At 43.0% G+C, this 12,359-nt stretch overlaps 1 protein-coding gene across 1 annotated transcript in view; it reads left to right on the top strand.

Annotated features, from left to right (window-relative positions):
- The window catches only part of CNKSR3 (CNKSR family member 3), a 100,667-nt gene extending 89,464 nt beyond the window's left edge, over window positions 1-11,203 (top strand). The window contains 5 exon segments of the mRNA XM_029053607.2: window positions 2,605-2,700; window positions 2,702-2,730; window positions 5,163-5,371; window positions 5,904-5,993; window positions 9,989-11,203. Of these exon segments, the coding sequence (XP_028909440.1) occupies window positions 2,605-2,700; window positions 2,702-2,730; window positions 5,163-5,371; window positions 5,904-5,993; window positions 9,989-10,287 (723 nt within the window). The 3' untranslated portion in view covers window positions 10,288-11,203.
- The last annotated feature ends 1,156 nt before the right edge of the window (window positions 11,204-12,359 follow it).

Genomic DNA, 12,359 nt, shown 5'->3' with positions numbered 1-12,359 from the left:
GGGAGCTTGCAGTCTAGCTGGAATTGTGTTCTTGGGCACCTCCTTAGAGAATAATAATTGTGCTATTTATTAAGCGCCTACTATACCAGACGCTGTACTAAGCACTGGGGTGGATATAAGCAAGTTGGGTTGAATGCAGTCCTTGTCCCAGGTGGGGCTCAAGTCTCAATCCCCCATTTTACAGATGAAGTAACTGAGGCACAGAGAAGTGAAATGATTTGCCCAAGGTCACAGAGCAGATATATGTCCCCCAAGCAGCATGGCATAGTTGGTAGAACACAAGCCTGGGAGTCAGAAAGTCAAGTGTTCCCATTCCGGCTCTACCATGTGTCTTCTGTGTGAACTTGTCCAAGTTACTTCACTTCTCTCTGCTTCAGTTGCCTTATCTGTAAAATGGGGAAAACTGTGAGCCCCACATGGAACAGGGATTGTTTCTAACCTGATTTGCTGGTATCTAACCCAGCCTTCAGGCCAGTGCCTGGCACATAATAAGTGCTTAAAAAATTCCATTATTATTATTATTCAGCAAAGATCTTCTTGATCAGGAAATGTTTGTGAAAGTGACAATCCTCCTTGACTTCTCAGCTGCCCTTGACACTGTTGACCGTCCCCTTCTCCTCCATACCTTATTCCACCTTGGCTTCACAGACTCCGTCCTCTCCCGGTTCTCTTCTTATCTCTCTGGCTGGTCATTCTTGGTCTCCTTCGCAGGCTCCTCCTCCCCCTCCTATCCTCTAACTGTTGGGGTTCCTCAAGGGTCAGTTCTTGGCCCTCTTCGGTTCTCCATATACACTCCCTCCCTCGGTGAACTCATTCGCTCTAACGGCTTCAACTCTCATCTCTATGCAGATGACACACAGATCTACATTTCTGCCTCTGTCCTCTCCCCCTCCCTTCAGGCTCGTATCTCCTCCTACCCCCAAGACGTCTCTACCTGGACGTCTGCCCGCCACCTAAAACTCAACATGACCAAAACTGAGCTCCTCATCTTCCCTCCCAAGCCCTGTTCTCTCCCTGACTTCCCTATCACCGTGGATGGTATGACCATCCTTCCCGTCTCTCAGGCCCGCAACCCGGGTGTAATCTTTGACTCAGCTCTCTCGTTCACCCCACATATTCGATCCGTTACCAAAACCTGCCGGTCTCACCTTTATAATATCGCCAAGATCCGCCCTTTCCTCTCCACCCAAACAGCTATTTTACTGGTACAGGCTCTCATAATATCCCGGCTGGATTACTGTGTCAGCCTTCTCTCTGATCTCCCTTCCTCCTCTCTCTCCCCGCTCCAGTCTATTCTTCACTCCGCTGCCCGGCTCATCTTCCTGCAGAAACGCTCTGGGCATGTCACTCCCCTTCTTAAAAACCTCCAGTGGTTGCCTATCAACCTCCGCACGAAACAAAAACTTCTCACTCTAAGCTTCAAGGCTCTCCATCACCTTGCCCCCTCCTACCTCTCCTCCCTTTCCACTGCCCACCCTGCACGCTCTGCTCCTCTGCCACCCACCTCCTCCCCGTCCCCCGTTGTCGCCTATCCCGCTGTCGAACCCTGGGCCACGTCCTCCCGCGGTCCTGGAATGCCCTCCCTCCTCACCTCCACCAAAATAATTGTCTTCAAAACCCTACTTAAAGCTCACCTCCTCCAAAAGGCCTTCCCAGACTGAGCTCCCCCTTTTCCCTCTGCTCCCCTCTACCCCCCCCACCTCTCCTCAGCTAAGCCCTCTTTTCCCCCCTTTCCCTCTGCTTCTCCCCCTCTCCCTTCCCCTCCCCTCAGCACTGTACTTGTCCGCTCAACTGTATATATTTTCATTACCCTATTCATTTGTTAATGAGATGTACATCACCTTGATTCTATTTATTTGCGATTGTTTTAATGAGATGTTCATCCCCCTGATTCTCTTTATTGCTATTGTTCTTGTCTCTCTGTCTCCCCCGATTAGACTGTAAGCCCGTCAAAGGGCAGGGACTGTCTCTATCTGTTACTGATTTGTACATTCCAAGCACTTAGTACAGTGCTCTGCACATAGTAAACACTCAATAAATACTATTGAATGAATGAAGTGACTCAAGATGTGGTTCAAAGATGGAATAGCACAGGCCTGCAAATCAGAGGACGCAGGTTCTAATCCTTGCTTGCTCCCCCAGTTCCTGTGGTACTGGACTGTAGATTAGACTGTAAGCCCGTCAAACGGCAGGGACTCTCTCTATCTGTTGCCGACTTGTTCATCCCAAGCGCTTAGTACAGTGCTCTGCACATAGTAAGCGCTCAATAAATACTATTGAATGAATGTGGTATGACCTTGGGCAAGTCATTTAACATATCTATGCCTCAGTTTCCTGAAGTGTAGACTGGAGATTGAATATCTGTTCTTCCTCTTGTTTAGACTGTGAGTCACATGTGGGTAGGGACTCTTTCGACCTGATTAACTTATATCTACCCCAGCACTTGGAACAGTGCTTGACACATAGTAAGGACTTAACAAGTACCATTAAAAAAAAATCTCATTGATGGCAGCTGCAGTGAGAGTATACCGAGAAAGGCATAATTGCTAAGGTAACCAGATTCTTCTTAAGATTGTTCACGTTGTTGCTATTCTGTTGTTTCAGACCTCTTCTCCACCCACCATTACGCAGTCCCCCGAAGGCACCATGGATGCCTCACTGAAGAAAGAGAAACCAGCCATTCTGGACCTCTATATCCCTCCCCCCCCCTGACGTTCCCTACTCTCCTCGGTAGGCAGCTGTTTGAGTATGATGAATTCTGCACCTAAATTTTTTTTTTCCTCATTACAATTTTTTTTCTTTTTAAGTGGAAAAGGTTGATCAGTCATTTGAGAAGCAGCATGGTCTGGCAGATAGAGCCAGGGACCTGGGTGTCAGAAGGACCTTAGTTGTAATCCCAACTGCACCACTTGTCTGCTTTTTGACCTTGGGCAAGTTATTTCACTTCTGTGCCTTAGTTACCTCATCTGTAAAATTGGGATTAATACTGTGAACCCTATGTGTGGCAGGGACTGTGTCCTACCCGGTTAGCTTGTGTCTACCCCAGCATATAGTACAATGCCTGGCACATAGTAAGATTTAAGAAGTAGCATTAAAAAAATCAATTTTGTTTACTGACCACTTATGGCCTTCAGAGCACTATACCAAGTTCTTGGGAGAGTACAGTAAAACAGAGTTGGAAGACGTGTTCCCTGCCCATAAGGTGCTTATCATGAGGTCTAGAGAAGGTGGAAATCACTTATTTTGGCCAACTTCTTCTCAGTAAAATTGATGCTCCAGAATTACAAAATTGAAGCTTAGTTCTCTGGTGAAAATTAGTTGTTGATAGTAGGAAGCATTTTGGAAGCAGTGTTAACTCTAGGGGACAGCTCCACAATTTTCTTTTTTCTTGTTTATGGTATTTGTTAAGTGTTTTCTGTGTGCCAGGCACTGTTCTAAGCACTGGGGTAGATACAAGGTAATCAAGATGGACACAGTCCATGTCCCACATGGGGCTCAAAGTCTTAATCCCCGATTTACAGCGAGGTAACTGAGGCCCAGAGAAGTGAAGTGATTTGCCCAAGATCACAGAGCAGACATGTGGTGGAGGCAGGATTAGAACCCAGATCTTTCTGATTCCCAGGCCCCTGCTCTACCCACTAGGCCATTCTGCCATATAGTACTGAACAATCTCCTAGTAGTCTCAAAAGAATTTTTTTCTCCCCGAAGTGCTCAGTGTACTCCCAGAGAGTCACTGCAGAAACTGGAGAATTGGCACAACAGAGCCTCTTTTGCTGAGGCAGGAGAGTGGTAGTTGTGCAATTCAGGGAACATTTCTTAAGCTGACTTCTTCCAGACTTAGTTGGGGTTTTTGATTTGTCTCCAAAGCCCCTCAGGAGTATTGCAAAATGGACAACATTTTTCTAAGGTTCTGTCCTTTTGCCTTTTGATTAGAAGATATTTATAGGTTATTCAAAATGGAAACTGGAAATTCAACACTAATATGGAGGTTAATGTTGCATATTCATTCAATAGTATTTATTGAGCGCTTACTATGTGCAGAGCACTGTACTAAGCGCTTGGGATGAACAAGTCGGCAACAGATAGAGACAGTCCCTGCCGTTTGACGGGCTTACAGTCTAATCGGGGGAGACGGACAGACAAGAACATTAACTTTAGGGAGTGAAATGTGAGATTGAGTTATATGTAGTAAGCTCATGGAAATATTTATAGATGTAAAAAAATGTACAGTTTTTAATATGAACAATTATTCATAATACTGGTTAAAGCACTTAATGTATTTCAAGCACTGTGCTAAGTGATGGAGTAGATGTGATCTAGTAATGTGAGGTATTCAGTAGTGTTCAGTATTCTGAAGCAGCATAGCCTAATAGAAGTAATAGAAGCCTAGGAGTCAGGACCTTGGGTCTAATCCCCTATGTGGGCAGGGATTCTCTCTCTTTATTGCTGAATTTTACTTTCCAACCTCTTAGTACAGTGCCCTGCAAACAGTAAGTGCTCAATAAGTATGATTGAATGAATGGTCCTGCCACTTTCCAGTTGTTAGACTTGGGCAAGCTACTTAACTTCTCTGTGCCTCAGTTTCCTCATCTGTAAAGTGGAGATTCAATAGCTGTTTTCCCTCCTACTTAGACCGTAAGCCCCATGTAGGACAGGAACTGTGTCTGTCCTGATTTCCTTTTATCTACCACAGTGTAGATAAAAGGGTATATAGTATACAGTATATAGTATATATACTATATATATAATAATAATAATGTTGGTATTTGTTAAGCGCTTACTATGTGCCGAGCACTGTTCTAAGCGCTGGGGTAGACACAGGGGAATCAGGTTGTCCCACGTGGGGCTCCCAGTCTTAATCCCCATTTTACAGATGAGAGAACTGAGGCACAAAGAAGTTAAGTGACTTGCCCACAGTCACACAGCTGACAAGTGGCAGAGCTGGGATTCGAACACATGAGCCCTGACTCCAAAGCCCGTGCTCCTTCCACTGAGCCACGCTGCTTCTCCTATATATATATATACTATATATATATACTATATAGTATACAGTATATAGTATATACAGGGTATATAGTAAGCCCTTAAATACTGTAGAAATTAAAGAATGAAAAATGTTGCAGTACTTTTTGAGGATTCAATTGTTCCATCTACTCTTTCAGGGATGAGAAGGGCAGTTTTGTCTGTGGAGGATTCCCTAAATATAAACATCCTCTGCCTGGCTCGAAGGGCTCAGAATCCCCCAATTCCTTCTTGGACCAGGAAAGTCGAAGACGAAGATTCACCATCGCGGATTCTGATCAGCTGCCTGGATATTCAACCCAAGCAAATATTTTGCCCACAAAAATGAGGGAAAAAACCCAGTTTTCCGGTGAGTTGCTGCCTGTTTTGGGGAGCTATGTTGGGTTTGTTTTAAGACAACAGTTGGGTTTGCCTCTTCAACCCTCCAACCTTTTTTGGAACTGCTAGCTGAATTTGGCAGACTTTAAGGGTAATCTGAGGAAAACATAAACTTCAGTGAAATTCAAAGTATGAAACCAGTTATTCATCGCACTGCAACTCCTTTGAGTCATTACCCTGACTTGAATCAAACCCCAGCTGCATGAGCTTTAACTTTTTGTGTTTGGTTTTAACTTTTTGGTCTCTCTACCTCCCCCCCACACCCTCCCAATCATTTATAATGCTATGCATCTAATGACCTGTTTTGTAATTGTCCCTTAAAATGTGTCTCTCATCTTACAAACTGTTATAGCTGACATTTAAATACTTGCAGCATTAAGGTGGAAGTGTATCCTTAATGTGAACTGGATTTTTGAAATGCATCCTTAACATGAACTGGATTTTTAATGCAAAGGAACAGTTTTCTGAAGTCTAAACTGGCAAATACTTCTTCCCCCTTCCAGGAAAGCCTAGACCGTTGTCTATGCCTGCGGACGGAAGCTGGATGGGCATCGTGGATCCTTTTGCCAAACCACGGGGACAAGGGCGAAGAGGTGAGTGCCATTCAAACCCAATGAAAGGGAACTTTAACTTGGAGTGTCAGTGTGTTGTGATGTAAGAAACCTGGCATGAATGTTTATCTAAATAAAATCGCTGTTGTTTAGAAAGAGGGGGATAGAGTTTTGAGTGTGGTCTTCATTGAAATGGAAATGCTTAGACCCCTGAATTTCATTTAAAGTTGAAACGTGTGTGGTTTCTCTTTGTCCTTTATATGCAATTTTAATAGTGTTTGTCAAGTGCTTACTTATGTGCCAGGTACCACTGTACTAAACTCTGGGGTAGATAGAAGCTAATCAGGTTGGACACAGTCCAGGTCCCACATGGGGCTTATAGTTTTCATCCTCATTATACAGATGAGGTAACTGAGGCACAGAAAAGTTCAGTGACATGCCCCAGGTCACATAGCAGACAAATGGTGGAGCTGTGATTAGAATTCAGGTCCTTTAGGCTCCCAGGCCCAGGCTCTATCTTCTAAGCTACTCTGTTTCTCTCCATATTTCTCTTGTGAAGAGAAACTTTTATGGGTATGTGATTTCTGTGGGAGATAATCCTGGACAGGTACATTAGGGCAGTCCTAAAAGCATCCTTTGAAATTCGCTTGACCAGTCCAGAATTGTACCTGGCAAGCAAATCCTGGAATCATTTACTAGGACTAGTTGCCTCAATAGTTTGGGATATGAAATTGTATTTTTACAATGTACCAAATAACACTGATGACTGACTACTTTAATGCTGTGATAACTAGAGGAGAGCAGGAAAGGAATAAGCAGAGAAGAAAAAGGAGGGTATCAGCCTTAGAAAGATATAATAATGATGGTATTTGTTAAGCGCTTAATATGTGTCAAGCACTGTTAGAAGCACTTGGGTAGACACAGGTTGGACACAGTCCTTGTCACACATGGGGCTCACAGTCTTAATCCCCATTTTACAGATGAGGTAACCAAGGCCAGAGAAGTTGCTCAGGGTTACACAGCAGACAAGTGGCGGAGTCAGGAGTAGAACCCAGGTTCTCCTGACTTCCAGCCCTATGCTCTAGTCATTAGACTGTCCTGCTTCCCAATGTGAAGATGTGGTGGTGGGTTGACAGAGGTCTTGTAAAGAAAAGGAAGAGCCCATGAAAATGCAAAGGTTTATATCTGTCAAAATGCTAATATCCACAAATGCTCAGGATTTGGAAGATAAATCATCTGAAGCTTAAATTTAAAATAAAACCATATTACATATGTGTATCACTTTTTCTTCATGATACTGAGGATTGGGAGAAAAACTCTGTTTTTAATATCAGGATGTTATTTAATAACAAATTGCCAATGGATTTTGTGGTGAATTGGGGACTACCATGTAGGGGTCAGGTGTGGTTTGATCATGGGATTACTAGCTCATGAATGTGGCCTTTATTTCTAGTATGCAAAGTATGCCGACTTCTAATGTTGCAGATTTCATTCATACAGTAATATTTATTGAGTGCTTACTATGTGCAGAATGTAGTACTAAGCGCTTGGAAAAGTACAATACAAGAGTTGGCAGGCACATTCCCTGCCCATGATTGTAGTTGTAGTTTGTTCTTCCGAGGAAGAGTTTCCGCAATTGCTAAACCGAGACAAGGATGTGATGCCATCGTAAGTTTTGAAATGAGGAGAATCCTCCAAAACAATCAGCAGGTGGCAGGACTGCTCTTTGTTTAGCTTTGAGATACTAAACTTGCTCTTATTGCACTAGTTTGTCACTTGCCTTTGCAGTCTCTGTAGCTTAGTACAGTATAAGCACTTAGTACAGTGCTCTGCACACAGTAAGTGCTAAAATACGATTGAATGAATGAATGTAGATTGAAGTTGAGTAAGGGAATTTGGGTTAAGGAGGAGAAGAGTAATTGACATCTGGACAAACTCATATGAATACACTGATCCAAGTGAAAGTTTTTCCCATTACTGTAGACAGCACCACCTTCCTTCCTGCTTCAACAAGCCCATTACTTTGCATTATCCTTGACTCCTCACTCTCTTTGAACCCACATATTCAATCTATCATTAAATACTGTTGGTTTGACCTTCACATCACTAAAATCTTCCCTTTCATCCAGACTGCTATCATGTTAATCCAATCACTTATCCTATCCCACCTTGATTATTCTATCAGCCTCCTTGCTGACCTTCCTGCCTCTTGTCGCTCCCCTCTCCAGTCCATACTTCACTCTGCTGCCCGGATCATTTTTCTACAAAAACATCCATACCATGTGTCCCCACTCCTCAAGAAACTCTGGTGGTTGCCCATCCACCTCCGCATCCACCACTACTCATCCACCTTACCATAGGTTGTAAAGTGGTCCATCACTTCGCCCCTCCTATTTTACCTCCCTGATTTCCTACTCCACCCGAGCCTGCACACTTTGTTCCTCTATTGCTGGCATTCTCACTGTACTTTGATCTCATCTATCTTGCTGCCACCCTGTCGCCTACATCCTGCCTCTGTCTGTCGTTTGTGAGGAGGGAGGGTGTTTCAAGCCAGCTACTCCCCCCATCCTTTCAAAGTCTTATTGAAGGCACATCTTCTCCAAGAGGCCATCCCTGACTAAGTTCTCCTTTCCTATTCTCTCATTCCCTTCTGCATCACCCTGATTTATTCCCTTTATTCATTCCCCCTCCCAGCCCCACAGCACTTATATACATACCTGTAATTTATATTAATGTCCTTGTCCCTCTCTAGACTGTAGATTCATTGTGGGCAGGGGATTTGTCTGATTATTGCTACATTGTCCTCTCCGGAGGACTTAGTACAGTACTCTGCACACAGTAAGTGCTCAATAAATATGATTGACTGACTGACTGACTAGAAATGGTGCCAAGAGGTGTGTATGGATTTTCTTGTGGGTCTTGCCTGGAGGCGGCATTGCCTGGTGACCTGCTACTTGTATTATTCTGGGAAAGTCGCATCCTTACAATCCTCAGCCTGACACAGAGGAGGAGCACATTTTTACTCATGTCCCTGGAGTCACATATCACTGGTAAAAAACAAAAAACTCTTTCATGTGTCATGACATGATGTTTCCAATGCCATCACACCTCCAGAGATGTGGCAAACCTAGGAGAGCCATCTCTGTCACTTTTCTTCTGCGAGGTGAACAAATCAGAAGGATAATCAATGGGCACGTTTTAGATTCATTAGAAGTTTTTTTTTTCCCCTTAAGATTTGTTTTGTTTTTTTGTTTTGGTTCTTTTGGGGGATCTGATAATTCTTCAGATACCGGAGGAGAGGCAGGTACAAGACTGTTGCTGCAGGAGAGCAAAAACAAGTTGGGACAAATATCTCAACCTTAACAAATGCCATAATTATTATTATAAGAACAACCAAATGGAGGGAGGACATTTCTTTTTGGACATTATGCTCAAACCCTCATCAAAAAGTGTTGAGAATCTCTCCATTTTTGGCCTCCAGGATTAATGGGGTTTTTTTGCTTTCGAAGTGCTGCTCTAGCACTCGCTTCTAATAGTGGAGCCATAATAATAGTACTAGTATTGGAGCCTTCTCTGTATAAAAACACTGTACTTAAAGCTTGAAAGAAATGCACACTTGATAATTGGTTGCAATCCCTGATCCTCAAAGGGCTCTCATTTTAAGAAAAGCAGTGGGAGAGGGGACACTTATGGAAGGGTAAAATCGCAAAAACAATATAAAAGGCAAGGATAATGATAAATGCAAGAGGCACAGAGCATTATGGATAGGGAGCAGAGTTTCAGGCTGTCTGTGGCTCTGAGTCCTACAGACCCAGCTGTGGTTATGACCATAGCAGCCGCCAAGGCCTTCCCAGCATTTTGGAAAATCAAGAGTCTTGTTCTGCCACTGCTTGTCACCCTCCCACTGGAGATGGAGTTAAGGGGACCAGGGAAATATGAGCTGAATATTCTTTGTCCTCCTTCCTCCCCATGTGCTTGAGATGCATGATACCTTGAGGAAGTTCTCCCGGCAATATATCTCAACTGTCTCCCTACAGGTGATGATGTCCTCTGCAGGTATTTCAGTAATGAGAGGATACCGCCCATCATTGAAGAAAGCTTTTCCTCCCAGCATCGTTTTTCCAGGCCCATGGCTGAGCGGCAGCTTGTGCGAGGCACAGATTACATTCGAGGAAGCAGGTGCTACATTAATTCTGATCTCCACAGCAGCGCCACCATCCCGTTTCAGGAGGAAGGGACCAAAAAGAACTCTGTCAGATCCTCCCCGAAGTCATCCTCCGCAGAGCCTTCACTTTTCGTCAGCTGGATCACACGGCTCAAACTATTGACTCACTGAGGTTCCCCTCGGCAGAACACCGCTATCCATCCTCCTCAGTTCCTAAGTGCCTTTGTTTTTCCAGTGGGCCTTTTCTTATTGCATCTACAGTATTATGTAGCAGCTCTTAAATTTTTGTGGGAGAAAGGAGGAGAGTTGTCCACCCAGTGTCTCCTACACAAGAATAATTAGATATCAGGGCAGGGAGGAGAAGAAGGGGTAGAGATGGAGTCTGCTTTTGACAGACCCTGTGCTGACTAAATTAGACTGGTGGCATTTCTTGACTTTCTACCATTGTGTAATGGCCTCATCAGTGTGCAGGTAGGTAGACCTGGCAAATATCAACCTTACCCTTGCTTTTTCCGAGGGGAAACCAGTTTTAGAAAACTATGGTTTGCTGTGAGTTGAACAGCTGTCTTGATTTGAATTGTGAAATTGGTTCTACTTCCATTTTCTTTGTAAACCAGAGAGTAGTACAGGGGCCTTGTTACACTGCAACAGCACATGAGCATACATTTAGATACAGATTATCACCCATTGACGAAATCCATTCTTCAGTTGGTTATTTAAGGGTTTTTTTTGTTGTTACATATAATTCTTTTTTTAAGATTTGCTGGCAACCAAAGTACCTTTCAAAAATTAAAGTGACTCTAGGGCTAGGGAGTGCCTCAGAAGTTTGCATTTTGTTTAATGTAATATAGGAAATAAAATCAGGATATTGAAATTGTACATCCATAGCTTGGAAATTCCAGTGGTCAATCATTTTCAAGTTAGCATCAGGTATTTTGGAAAAAATCTCTTGGAAGCATTAGGGTATAAAAAATCTTGTTTAAAATGAATGTACAATATTTTGTTAGAATGGAAAAAAGTCTTATTGTGTTAAAAAAATAATTTAAATGTTCTAAATATAGTTGTATATTTTTCTTATTCATACCAACATGTGGTTTGTATATTCCTACTGATGCGCCATGCACTCATTAGCCAATGGTTTTTTTTTAAAAAAGACATCCCAGCAAATTTGACTCCATGAAGTTAACAGGTAACTAGTCCACTGAATAATAATAATTGTGATATTTAAGTGTTTACTAAAGTCTGGGGTAGACACAAGATAATCAGGTTGGATATAGTCCTAGTTTTGCTTGAGGCTTACAGTCTAAGTGCAAGGGAGAAAAGGTGTTTCATCCCTATTTTACAAATGAGGAAACCGAGGCCCAGAGATGTTGTGACTTGACCAGGATCACACAGGTGGTAAGTGGCAGAGGTGGGATTAGAACCCAGCTTCTCTGACTCCCAGATCTGTTCTCTATCTATGCTATGATGCTTCTCTTAATTCATATTAGTGAATAGTCTGGTGCAGTTCTATTGCCTCAGAGTTACTGTGGTAATGCATTTCTCACATGTGCTGATTAATGACCTTGCTATAAAAAGGGTTTTTTTTTTAATAACTAGGCTCTGCCTATCATTTTTGGGAAAGCCAATCCAGGATTGTCCTCTACTTAGATTCCAAATTAGAAACAGATGGAATTTTTAATATCACTAGGTCAAAGAGGTTTTAAAATTGAGATCACATTTACCAGAGGGGTCCTGGTGGTCAGTGGAAGGAATTGATGCTGGACAATTGATGTTGGAGACCTGGTCACCTGAATCTAGAACTTCAGCTTTGACTCCCAGATTCAGACTTGCTCATAACTTTTTGACTACTTTCAGCAGTGAGCTGTCTTTCTCTTTGTTGCATACATTCAATCAGTAGCATTAATGAGTGCTTACTCTCAGAAGTGCTTGCAAGGGTACAATAAAGGTAAGAATACTTGAACTCTGTCCTCAAGGATCTTAGAGTCTGGTGGGAGAGAGAAGTTAAAAAAATTTAAAGATAAATGAGGCAACAGACTATCGGGATTTATATGTAACACTTGTAGGGAGTGTTGGGTACCCCAGAATTAAGTGAGAAGTCAGTTGCATAGATGATGCAAAAGGGAGGGAAAATAAGCTGGAGAGATGAGCTCTTTAGTCAGGATAAGGCTTCCTGGAGGAGATGTGATTGCAGTAGGGCTTTAAAGATGGGCAGAGTGGTGGTTGTGATTGCAGTAGGGCTT

The sequence above is a fragment of the Ornithorhynchus anatinus genome, chromosome 2, assembly GCF_004115215.2.
Source record: "Ornithorhynchus anatinus isolate Pmale09 chromosome 2, mOrnAna1.pri.v4, whole genome shotgun sequence".
NCBI lineage: Eukaryota > Metazoa > Chordata > Mammalia > Monotremata > Ornithorhynchidae > Ornithorhynchus > Ornithorhynchus anatinus.
This window is presented reverse-complemented; position numbering and strand designations above follow the sequence as displayed.